The sequence below is a fragment of the Oryctolagus cuniculus genome, chromosome 12 (genome assembly GCF_964237555.1).
Source record: "Oryctolagus cuniculus chromosome 12, mOryCun1.1, whole genome shotgun sequence".
NCBI lineage: Eukaryota > Metazoa > Chordata > Mammalia > Lagomorpha > Leporidae > Oryctolagus > Oryctolagus cuniculus.
In genome coordinates this window covers 43,637,354-43,650,047 of record NC_091443.1, presented here as the reverse complement: position 1 = coordinate 43,650,047, position 12,694 = coordinate 43,637,354, and the positions used below count along the sequence as shown (strand labels likewise).

The 12,694-nt window shown below is 41.1% G+C and overlaps 1 protein-coding gene across 9 annotated transcripts in view; it reads left to right on the top strand.

The window, feature by feature from the left end:
• The window catches only part of NUBPL (NUBP iron-sulfur cluster assembly factor, mitochondrial), a 253,606-nt gene that overhangs the window by 189,799 nt on the left and 51,113 nt on the right, over nt 1-12,694 (top strand). For all 9 annotated transcript variants that reach the window (XR_011380771.1, XR_011380770.1, XM_017348249.3 and 6 more), the window contains one exon: nt 10,507-10,592. Coding sequence is in view for 7 of the 9 variants with exons in the window: in XM_017348249.3 (XP_017203738.2) it covers nt 10,507-10,592 (86 nt within the window). In the remaining 2 variants the exon portion in view is untranslated. The remainder of the gene's footprint in view (nt 1-10,506; nt 10,593-12,694) is intronic.

The window sequence follows — 12,694 nt, the reverse complement described above, 5'->3', positions numbered from 1 at the left end:
TAAATTTGTCTTGTTGTTATACAAATCATGACCAACTGTTAAAACTAGAAATTGTACTCCAGAGTTTTATCTTTTAGGACATTTGAAAGGCCACCACAAAATACACCCAACACCAGAGTTAAAGGAAAGGTTTATTGTCGGGTAGGGGGAAACCTGACAGGCTGGAGAGAGATGGCAAAAAGGGAACTTGTGCGGAAAAACAGGTCTTATTGTAGCTCTGCAGAGGTGAGGAAGTGGAAGCAGCGAATCCCATTAGAGTTGGGGGGGAGTTGCTGCTTATGGTTGGGCCATTTGGTCTCCTGGCTCATAATAAGCCAGGCAGGGTCCTGGAGAGGCCAAACCCATTGGGCAGGCGGTGACTGGGCCAGAGCCCAAGCTGGTGTCCAGGGCTTGAAATGGCACCCCAGATAAGACGGCACCATTTTACTAACAGCATTCCTGGTATTTCAGTCTGCAAGTTCAGTCCTTGTTAGATTAAATATAATTCCAATGGCTAGTGAACAGCATTTCTGATCCAACTTTAAGAAGAAATACTTATTCAGTGTTTGTGTTTTTTGGCTATTTAACTTATGCCTACTACAAGGTTAAGTTATATTGTATCAGTAATTCGAAGAAATAGCCTGATAATTAATAACTTCCGAACTGGGGTACATTTCTCCTAGTGCTTAAGACACTGCATCACATTTTGACGTGCCCTGTTCCATACCCGATTCTGGCTTCTGATTCCAGCTTCCTGCTAATGCCTACCCAGGGATGCAACAATGATAGCTCAAGTAATTGAGTCCCTGCCACCCAAATGGCTGACCTGGGTTGGGTCCTGGACTCTTGGCTTTGGCCCAGCCAAGCTCTAGCCATTATGGGCATTGGGGAGTAAAACAGTAAGTGGGAGTATTCTCTCTCCCACTCAAACTACTACTACAAATAATAATAATTAGCATTTCTGAACATGATATGAAAAGACCCAGGATCTTAAAAGCTTTACCTTATTATTGTTACAAAGTCAGCCTTCAGAATCACTTGTCTAGACCAGTCCATCTGATATTTGAATTCCTTGAATTCCTACCTGGTATTCATCTAGCCTGTGTTTGGATAATAAGCTTCTGAGGTACTTTATTCCGTTTTGTCGTTTAAGAATTTCTAGGTATTTCTTTCCATGATATACCAGACAGCTAAATTTTCTGAATATCTTGAAGTTCAGTGAATAGGATAACAGCCAATGTGTAATTAGGTCCATATTAAAAATTACTTTTGAATCCATTAAAATATTTATATGTGGAAGAAGTACAAATCCCACAATCTAAAATTGTTTTGTACTTGTGCATAAATGTTATAAATTTTGGTTAGGCTATGAAGTACAGTATAACTCTGAAGAATGTCTTCACATCTGAAGTATGACACTATTTGGATATGGACCAAAGCTTTTCCATATAAAATCTTAGCCTCTGTTCCTCTCTTTCCTGAAATATACCTGAATAAATAAAGTTAATGTAAGCAGAGGGCAGTGATTTTTCTGTCTGGAGTTTCCTTTAAAGAAAGAATATGAACAAAAAGGAATGTGTTCCATTATTAAAACTGCTTTTGCTGGTGGCTCATGCTGATCATGGGCATTCTGAGCTGTATGTATGTGTATCTAAGAAAATTTGAAATGAAAAATATTAAATCTAAGAATTCAGCATGACCAGATGTACACACAAGGGCAAAGGAGCTTTTTGAGCTGTAGAGACATATGTACAACTAGGAGGCTCCCTAAAGTGTTTTCTTATAGGCACAAGGATGGATTGAAGACTGGAAAGAAGCAAGGATTTTATCTTTACTGAAGACATGGGAAGGAGGGGATGAGAGAGAGAGAGAGAGAAAGAGAAACATGCACACATGACAGAGCTCTGTAGAGGCCTCACCTCTCCCAGGGCTTCCCTAGTGAGTGTGGCCTGGAAAACCTAAGGTAGCTCTGTATAGCATCATTGAGGTGAAGTGACTGAAAGCTCATTACTTATTGACTCCATTATATTAAGGAGCCAGTCTTTGTCCATAAATAGCAGATGTGGATCCAGATTCTTTTGATGAACTTGAATCCTAAAGTTCCAAATTGGGGGCCAGCATTGTGGTATAGTTGGCTGCCTACAATGTGTGCATGCCATGTGGGTGCTGGTTTTGTACTGGTTGCTCCACTTCCCATCCAGCTCCCTGCTAATGGCCTGGGAAAGCAGCGGATGACTAAAGTGCTTGGAACCCTGCCACCCACATGGGAGACCTGGAAGAAGCTCCTGACTTCCAGCTTTGGCCTGGCCCAGCAACTGCCATTGTGGCCATCTGGGACTTTAACCAGCAGATGGAAGAGCTCTCTCTCTCTCTCTGAAACTCTGACTTTCAGAATTGTACTCTCTCTCAACAGTAACTTTTCAATACTATGATTTCTGCTGATTATTGTATTTGATAATTCTTTTTAGTAACAACGGACACAATTTTATATAACAAAATTCATTTCTGAGGTGAGCAAAATAATGACTTATCTTTAAGTTGATAAAAATATACCCCCTATTGTGGGCCTGCACCGCAGTTCACTAGGCTAATCCTCCGCCTGCAGCGCCGGCACTCCGGGTTCTAGTCTCAGATGGGGTGCCGGTTCTGTCCCTCGGATCGGCGCAGTACGCCGGCCATGGCAGCCATTTGTGGGGTGAACCAATGGAAGGAAGACCTCTCTCTCTCTCACTGTCTAACTCTGCCTGTCAAAAAAGTATATATATACCCCCTATTGTGATCATAATAAATTCTCTACTCTGTTGGAAGGGAGGATAGAATCCAAAACAGTGACTCATTCAAGAATTATTTATATTTCCTATTGAAACAGTCTGTGAATACATTTGCAGTGAAATTACCGTTTAAATCATGTTTTACTTAAGCTGATACTGATATCAATGCACACTCCTTGAGTAATATTTATAATTTAGAAAGTTTGAGAGTGACAGACAAGAAAGGCAGGTTGGAGCTAAAAAAAAATAACCAAAATCGGTCTGCTTGATATTTAATAAAAAGTATAAATATGTCTGCCATTTTTTATGATAAGCCACAGAAATTGGTTGTTTTCTTTTGCTACAATTATATCTCTAAATAAATCAAGCAGAATCAGCAGCACTAAATATTAAGAGCCCTGTGAATATTAAGAAGAGCAGTTGAGGGTAAGCACTGGCCTTGGCTCAGTGGTTAAGATGTGTTAGGGTGACTGAGTCCCACATCAGAACACCTGGGTTCAATATCTGGCTTCAGTTCCTGACTCCAGCTTCTTGCTAAAGCTGACCACAGGAAGCAGTGGTGATGGCTCAAGTAGTTGGCTTTCTGCCACTCATCTTGGAGACCTAGATTGAGTTCCTGGCTCCTGGCTGTGGTCTGGTCCAACCCTAGCCATTGTGGGTGTTTGGGGAGTGAACCAGTAGTTAGGAGCTCTCTTTCTCTCTCTCTCTCTTTTTTTCTCTGCCTCTCAAAACAAAAATTTGCAATTTTTTTCTTAAATTTCAATTGATTTTGCATTGATGTACTCAAGAATTTTAAGTTACAGAATTATTTCTTTTGTATAATTCTGAGCAGATTTTGTCATATGTGTTTATTGGGTTTCAACACAGAAGTTCTCAGTCAAGCGTGGGAATTAGATACAATCTATGCCCTGGAGACTAGAATGCATAGTTGAGTAGTTCCACACTGGCATAATTATGATCAGACTAACATCTGGAGTAATCAGTTTTAAATGTTTAACTACTCTGAACTCTGACCCAAATCCCGCTATCTAGCATAAATATATTTTCCTTTTAATAGTCAAGAGAATTAGCAATTAAAGATAATACTCTAAATAATTAGTTTGAAGATGTTTACACATTTTCCAGAATCTGCCAGATAATTAACCTTTTATAGTAAATCTAAATTGATAAAAAAAAAAAAAACCTTTAAAAGAGACTACAAGTTGAAAAATAGCATTTAAACAATATTGTTTGTTTGAACTTAGACATGTATTCTAGAAAATGGATAGAAAATTCTCAATGGAATTCTTGAGGTAGGCATATTACCCCAGAAGGTGATTCTATTTATTTACTATTAAACATTGTTTTTGCTGCTGCTGACATTTCCCTACGGTCAGTAGAGGGAGCACAAGTTTTCTAGCAAGCTATCACAGAGCTGAAGTGACATCATTAGATTGGTAAAAAGGGAGAAAATTTTAGGCTAGTTCATTTTGGTTCATGTTTCATAAGCTATGTGAAAAATGAAAATTTATCAGGTAGGAAGCCAAGATCCATAATGAAAAGATTTATAATATCAGTTTTTGGAGACCATATAGTTCCTTTAAAATGTAAAAATATGGATTATGATGCATAGATTAAGGATTAATTAGTTTTATTTGAGATTTTGTTTGTTGTTTATGGTTTGTTTCCTTATCACATATTCTAAAGGTCATTATAGGCCTATCTGAAATTATTATTTTTATAATGTACTCAATTTTTGACCAACAAGAAGTAGTAATTTAATGCGTGCACCAGTTTGTTTTTATATTCTTCAAGAAAGACTGGAAACTTTTTTTCAGGAAAGTACCCTAAATGTTGATTGAATTAGATTAAGGACTTAAGTCATTAATTAAGAACGTACAATTTAGTTGAAAAAAAAAATCTTACAACAAAATGTCTTCTATAAACATAGCTGACAGTTCCAGTGGGATGTTTACATGTTTTATGAGCATCTGATGGGACATGAAAGATGATCATTGTCCATGTCAAAAAATTGTTACTAATTTGTGGTTCAGTGGTATTCTACATAGAAACTTCTTTGGCATGGATGGTTTGTTAGTGACACTGTGTTAGGGTTAAGTATGAGAAAACCAAATCACCTTGATTCACTCTCTTTAGGATCTTAAAATAATGAGCAAAATAATGTCGCTGAACATTTTTTAACATTTGTCCTTTTTTTTTTTTTCATGGAACAGCTCTTCAAGGTAAATAGAGCCAGTGGAAATAGATTCATTTTATAGAGGAATTAATTGAGATGTATTGATACTTAATGAGTTATTCAGAGTTATACAGTATATAACAGTCAGCAAAACCAGAATCCTGAGCTCCTGACCAGTTCAAAGAGTTACCAAGTAAAAATTTGTGCTGTAGTAATTGAAGAGAGCTGATTCTGAAAATCTAGGCAGATTTGTTTAAATCACTGATCCTTTAAGTGATTATTTCATGCAAGATAGTTTTGTTTGATAAAAAAAAAGGGGGAAAAGTGTTGCCCTTGAAGCAGTGTTACACAAAGTATACAAATAATATTTAAAAACAGAAACATATTTACACTATATGAAAGCTAAGAATACTGTTTAGAGCCAGTACAATAGAGAAACCCCTATGTACTAGTCCATATTTAAGGAGAGGATTTGTAGGAACTAGCCAAGGAGATTCCCTGTTTATGTGTGACAAGAATGGCTCTGAGATTAAGGGCCAATGCTTCTTGGAGGACCTGGCATTTAGTATTTCCTTAAATAAGGATACTGGAGCAGTCAGGTTGAGCGGGAGTGGTTTTGGAAATCTTAGTTAAGAGGCAATGCTTAATCATATAATCATAGAGACAGATGAGGCCTTGGAGACCATGCAGTGCATGCACTGGTTTTAAAGTGAAGGAAACAGAACCAGAGTGATCCTGAATTACTTCCCAAGGTTAGTCTCACAACTAGATGGGGCCAGAGCTGGAGTTCCATTTCTTCTAAATGTCTGGATATGAAAAAAACAGTGAAACAGATTAGTAACACAATCTACAAGATAGCAAATTGTGGAAATACATTGGATGTGTAGAGTATAATTTTTTCAGAGATGTGACTTCCATCAGTCTTCAATTAAGGAGAAAGAGAAATGTTGACTAACTTTTGGCTTATTGTGCAGAATACAAAAATATTGCAGAATGTAATGACCCATGGAACTATTTGAAAAGTAACGGCTGGCACCACGGCTCAATAGGCTAATCCTCTGCCTGTGGCGCCGGCACACCGGGTTCTAGTCCCGGTCGGGGTGCTGGATTCTGTCCTGGTTGCTCCTCTTCCAGGCCAGCTCTCTGCTGTGTCCCGGGAGTGCAGTGGAGGATGGCCCAAGTCCTTGGGCCTGCACCTGCATGGGAGTCCAGAAGAGGCACCTGGCTCCTGGCTTCGGATCAGCGAGATGCGCCGGCCACAGCGGCCATTAGGGGGTGAACCAACGGAAAAGGAAGACCTTTCTCTCTGTCTGTCTCTTTCACTGTCCACTCTGCCTGTCAAAAAGAAAAAAGAAAGAAAGAAAAGTAAGATGACAGCCTTGTGGGGAAATGCATAAAGCCATCACCTACAACTCCAGCATGTTATGGGCACTGGGTCGAGTCCCAGCTACCGCACTTCCTATCCAGCTCCCTGCTAATGGCACGAGGGAGACCTGGTTGAAACTCATGTCTCCTGTCTTCTGTCTGGCCCAGTCGTGGTCATTGTGGCCACTTGGGGAGTTCAACCAGCAGATCGAGGATCTTTCCCTCTCCTTTTTCTCTTCTTCTCTCTTTGTAACTCTTTCAGATCTTTGCAAAACAATTATATAAACACAGAGAGATTCATTTATAAAAAAAAAAAACAAAAGTAAGATGAGTGACTTGATGGCAGTTAGGAAAGTGACCTTCCTAATAACTTGTAAGGCTTTGTATTAATAACAGTAATAAACATAAGAGTGATGGTGATATTATTAACAAAAGCACCAGTGTCACTTATTGGATGTTAGATGTATCAGGCATCTGTGTATAGTAGTTCATTGAATTATTGTAACTCAATGACTTAAGTATTACTGTTCCACTTGATAGGTGAAAAAACTGAAACTCAGGTTAAGCCACCTAGTCACACAGGTTGTCAGCTATGGAATCAAAATTTGAAACTCGAAATTTGATCTGTTTGTATTCTAAAGCTAGTATATCTCAAACTTGAGCTATGAATAAACACCCTGTCTTAGAAAAATAATCTGCCCCTATACTCTATATCGACTTATTTTAATTAACAGGTTTTTAACTAAATGTGACCATGTGTCCCTTAAGGTCATACTCATATATAATTGGAAAAAAATATCTAGGGAGCTGGCATTGTGGCATAGCAGGTTAAGCTGCCATCTGGAATGCCAGCATTCCATAACAGCACCAGCTCCCATCCTAGCTGCTCTACTTCCAATCCAGCTGCCTGCTAATGCACCTGGGAAAGCAGCAGAGGGTTGCCCAAGTACTTGGATCCCTGCCACCTACATGGCGGATATGGAGGGAATTCCAGGCTTCTGGCTGTAGCCGTTTGGTAAGTGAAACTGGATGTAAGATCTGTCTCTCCCTCATTGTCCCTCACTCGCTATAATTCTGCCTTTCAGAGAGATAAATCTTAAAAAACAAAAATACAAACCAGAGCAGGCATTGTGGGCACAGCAGGTTGAGCTGCCACTTGGGATGCCTGCATCCCACATGAGAGTGCTGATTTGAGTTCCAGCTTCTATGCTTCTGGTGCAGCTTCCTGCTAATGTGTCCTGGGAGGCAGCAGATGATGGTAGCTGAAGTGCTTGGAATGGACACTTACACCCCAGTGGGAGACCTCGGCTGGTGTGAGCATTTGTGGAGTGAATCAGCTGATGGAAGATCTCTGTCTCTCTTTACTCTGCCTTTCAAGTAGATGAAAACAAACATTTTAAAAACCAACAATATTAAGTGCAAGGAAAACAAATTCCAAATTAATGACATTAATTTGAAAGGTGAAGTTTTTGCTGAAATGCTCATACTAATTGCAAGTGCATTTGTGGCTGAGGACCACTGCACAGGTGTTTTGAGTTTGTGATGGCTCTGTTGCCATGTGTGTTGGGATAACTTGGTTCTCTCATCACTTTCCTGCATTCTGAATTATTCAAAATCTCTCTTCAGACTTTATTCTGTAGTATCAGGTTGACTTAACGTGGTCTTATCAGTTATTTAATTCTGCCTTTGTTTTCATTAGCCATGACAGAGATTGCTATTTGGTACCAGTGAAATGGTTTGGGGCTCTTTGTGTGTTTGGTTATAAGGTGATGGTCAGCCTTGTGACCTATATGTTTCTGTTAATTATTTTTCAGATTGTTGTCTAGAGGAAATTTAAGAAATTCACAAACTGCCAGTCATCACCAGGCCTTCATTGTTTCCACTTAAGGAAAAATTGTAGTACACTTTCCCTCCAGACACCGTCCCTGGTGCTGTCTGGTTCTGTAGGGTAATAGTGGAGATCCAGGAAAGGCTCCATCTCCATGCTCTGCAGTGCTGCATTAGTGCAGACCACCATCATTTCCCACTGTTACCCCCCCCCCCCACTGTCCTCTAGAGTCTGTGTTTACGAGTGCAGTCGCATGTTGCTTAACAAGGGGATAAATTCTGTGAAACAGATCACTAGGTGCTTTCATTGCTGTGCGAACATCAGAGCATGTGCGTACCTAAACTCAGGTGGTGTAGGCTACTACATACCTCAGCTCTCCGCTACAGTATGTTGTTCCTGAGCTACCAAGCTTTACAGCATGTTACTGGACTGGGTACTGTGGGCATTCTAACACAAATGGAAGTACTTGTGAGTTTAAACATACCTAAATGTAGAAAAGGCACAGTAAAAATACGGTGTAAAAGATAAAAAGTGGCATATCTGTATAAAGCACTTACCGTGAGTACAGCTTACAAGACTTGGAGTCGCTCTGGGTGAGTCAGTGAGTGGTGTGTGAATGCCAAGGACATTTCTGTCCACTACCGTAGACTGTGTACACATTGTACACTTAGGCTACACTAAACATATAAGCACTTTCTTTTTCTCTATTGAATAATAAATTAACATTAGCTTACATTTTTTACCTTTAAACTTTTTGATTCTTTTGTAATACTTACTTTAAAACACACACTGGGGACCAGCGGTTGGTGCAGTAGTTAAGATAAGTTTGTGATGCCTGCATCCCTTATCAGGAGTGGCTAGGTTTGAGTCCTGGCTCCACTTCTGACTCCAGCTTCTTGCTAGTGCATAACCTTGGAGGCAGCAGATTTTTCACTCAAGTACTTGGGTTCCTTTCACCCATTTGGGAAACCTGGATTGAGTTCTGGGTTCATGGCCCAGCCCTGGCCATTTGGGGTGTAAACCTCTGGCTGAAGGAATACCTTCTCTGGACACCGCCTGCAGGACCTGCCTGAGGCGTTTTGTGAGCAGGTGTCGCTCCCTACAGGGCCATCATTGTCTATTCTATGCTGTCATTGGCTGAAGTGTCATTGTGTGGCAAATGACTCCAGGTCTCAGCTTAGGAATCACCTTTTTCTGAAAACTTTTCTCCGGTTGCTTCTACTTTCCTCTTGCTTTACCCCTCTCTTCTCATCTATCATATTTCAACGTCCTTTCTCCCAAACTGAAGTTAGTTAGCTTTCCTTTCTGTTTCTACTTCAAAAATTTAATACCCTATTCATACTTCTCTTACAATGATTAGTACTTCCTATTAGGATCCTTGATTTTTAGTCTCTGAAGTAAACTATTAACTTATTGGAAGTAAGCCTTTGCCTTATACGTCTCTCTAACTAACACCTTGTACACGTGCCAAGAAGGGCCCAATGATATATATCAGCTGTTTTCCTGAATCACTGATCAGTTAGCTGAATTTTAATTTTTTTAAAAAGATGTGTTTAATTTTATTTGAAAGAGTTAGAGAGAGGTACCAACAGAGAGAGAGGTCTTCCATCTGCTGGTTCACTCCCCAGATGGCCGCAACGCTTGCAGCTGCGACAACCCGAAGCCAGGAGCCAGGAGTTTCTTCCAGGTCTCTCACGTGGGAGCAGGGGCCCAAGGACTTGGGCCATCCTTTACTGCTTTCCCAGGCTATAACAGAGAGCTGGATCGGAAGAGGAGCAGCCAGGACTAGAACCGGCACCCACATGGGATTCTGGTGCTTCAGGCCAGGGCTTTAAGCTGCTGTACCACAGCACTGGCCCTTTAGCTGAGTTTTTAGAAGTGAGGAGTCAGAGGTAGACAACAGTAAAATATAGATTTCCTCATCTTTCTTGTTCTTTTTTTTTTTTTTTTTGGACAGGCAGAGTGGACAATGAGAGAGAGAAACAGAGAGAAAGGTCTTCCTTTTCCATTGGTTCACCTTCCAATGGCTGCTGCCGCCGGTGCACTGCAGCCTGTGCACCGCACTGATTCGAAGCTAGGAGCCAGGTGCTTCTCCTGGTCTCCCATGCGGATGCAGGGCCCAAGGACTTGGGCCATCCTCCACTGCACTCCCGGGCCACAGCAGAGAGCTGGCCTGGTAGAGGGGCAACCAGGACAGAATCTGGCGCCCCGACCGGGACTAGAACCTGGTGTGCCGGCGCCGCAGGCGGAGGATTAGCTTATTGAGCTGCGGTACCGGCCTCTTGTTCGGTTTTGTAAAGATTACCTAAATATTTAATGTAGTGGACTATCTGACATGTAAGCAGTGTAATGTTGGCAATTATCCTGTTTCATTTGTCTTTTGGCAGGTGCTGTGATTGTCTCCACACCCCAGGATATTGCACTGATGGACGCACACAAGGGTGCTGAGATGTTTCGAAAAGTTCACGTGCCTGTAAGCATTTCTAGCTTTACTGTGGAAAAGTATGAAACTCTTCTAACTAGAAAACAAAGTCACAGGAAAGCAAGGCCTGAGTCTTAATTTAGTTGTGTGCAGAAATCTTTACAAGATTTGTAGTTCATTTTTATGATTACTTTAAAAACACACTTAGGAGCGGCTGTTCTGCCTAGTGGTTAAGATACCAGGTTAGATGCCTGCATCCACATCAGAGTGCCAGGCTTCACTTCCCAGCTCCAGCTCCTGACTCCTACTTCCTGCCATTGGCATCCCAGGGAAGGCAGGATTTGATGGCTCAAGTAGTTGTGCCCCTGCTACCCACGTGGGAGGCCTGGACTGTGTTCCTAGTTCAAGGCTAAGCTGTTGGGTATCTGAGGAGGAAAGTAGTGAATAGGAGCTCTCTCTGTGTCTTAAATACAAAAATTAAAACACTTTTGGCACAAACATGTCTGTATGTTATATTATTCAAGTAGAATTTCAAAACATTCTTTAGGGTGGTATGAGTTTTCTGAAGAAGTGCCGCCATTCTCAAACACAGCCGTCACCACCAAGTCCCGTTCCCCTCAGGAAAAAAAAGAAAGCTAAAGAAACCTAAAAGTATAAGAGCATTTTAGGGAATTAGATAGACTTGAATAGATTATCTGTAGGGAAATAGGTGAAGAAACATTACTTTTTTTCTTCTGTTCCTTATAATTTAACTCATTTATAGCTTGACTTCTTCTAGAAGGTATTTTCTGCCCATATGGCAAAATACAAGTTGAAAATATAAAAATAGACAACAAATAATTAAAATCAGGCAGAGTCAGAAGTGAAGTCATGCCATTAAGCCACTTAAACACATGCTAGGGATAGCCTAGAAATGCTATAGCAGCCCAAGGGAAGGGATCAGAGTACATTAAAAACTGTCCATATCCACAAAGCTGGAGAGAACTGGGTATTCAAGACAAAGGGAGCCGAGACCAGAGACGTATCTTCCCTAGTTTCTCAGGAAGAAGAAACTGTATAATGAACACAGTCACACCACGTTCTTTATAGTACAGCGAAGGCCCTTACTTCCTGTTTCTCTCAACAAAAGTAATCGAATTGTGCCCGAGTACAGACAGAACAAGGCCAGCATGCTGTTCTCGGCCATGTGACTCTTTAGTGGCCTTGCTTATCTCAAGGATAGATTTGAGGGCTCATAGAGCAGAGCTTTCTAAACTTTAGTCTGTGGATTAGCTTCAAGTGGCTCATGATTCTTGCCCCCTCATTTCCCCCACCCCAAATTGCGTGCTCAGGTAAATGCTTGCTTTGATAATGAAAGAGCACACACCCTGTATCAAATTCTTTAATGAGACAGGACACAGGATGAAGCCCAGTAATGTGTTAGAGCCGACTCTCAGGAGAGCTTCTGAAGAGTGTACAGCAGTATACTTAGCAGGGCTGAGGTGGTTTCCTAGACTAGTACCTCGCCTCCCACGCCACTTAGTACGCACAGCGCCGTGTGCATTGATAAGCGTGCAGCTCTAGGTTGGATCCACGAGCTCTTGTGAAAGCTGAGGAGCCCCGTGAGCATCACACCTGTATGCCCACCTTCCTGTGATCTGAAGGTGTTTATGTCAGCAGACGTGACACTGTGGTCAGCAAGCAGTTTGGAGCTGGTGTTCTGCGCTGTGAATTTTAGCCTGGAGAAACTTCAAAACGATAACTAAATGGCCACCTCAGACATGAAACTGTCTCTTGGAAGCAAGTGCTGTCTACCCAATAACTAAAAAAGGGTAGTTGTTATATAGGATTTTAAAACATAAATCAGCAAAAAGTTAGAGGACGGGCTCTCCACCAAAAATAATGACAGAGTTAAAAACTAATCTGTGATCCTTTCTCTGGCAGGAGTTAGTTGATGGAGCCAATGCCTGTAAAGACCACTGAAGGTCAGGATAGAATCCGTTCTGTCTGCCCGGACTGTGTAACTTCTCATTCTGTAAGAAGATGGAGGCAGATATCTACCTCACTCAAAAAGTTTTAAAAAGTGCAGGAGCCAGAGCTTTTTTCTGTGTTTTCCTCCATGAGTTATCATTTTGTATACCCACAGGTCATTGAATTCATACTGTCATTTGCGG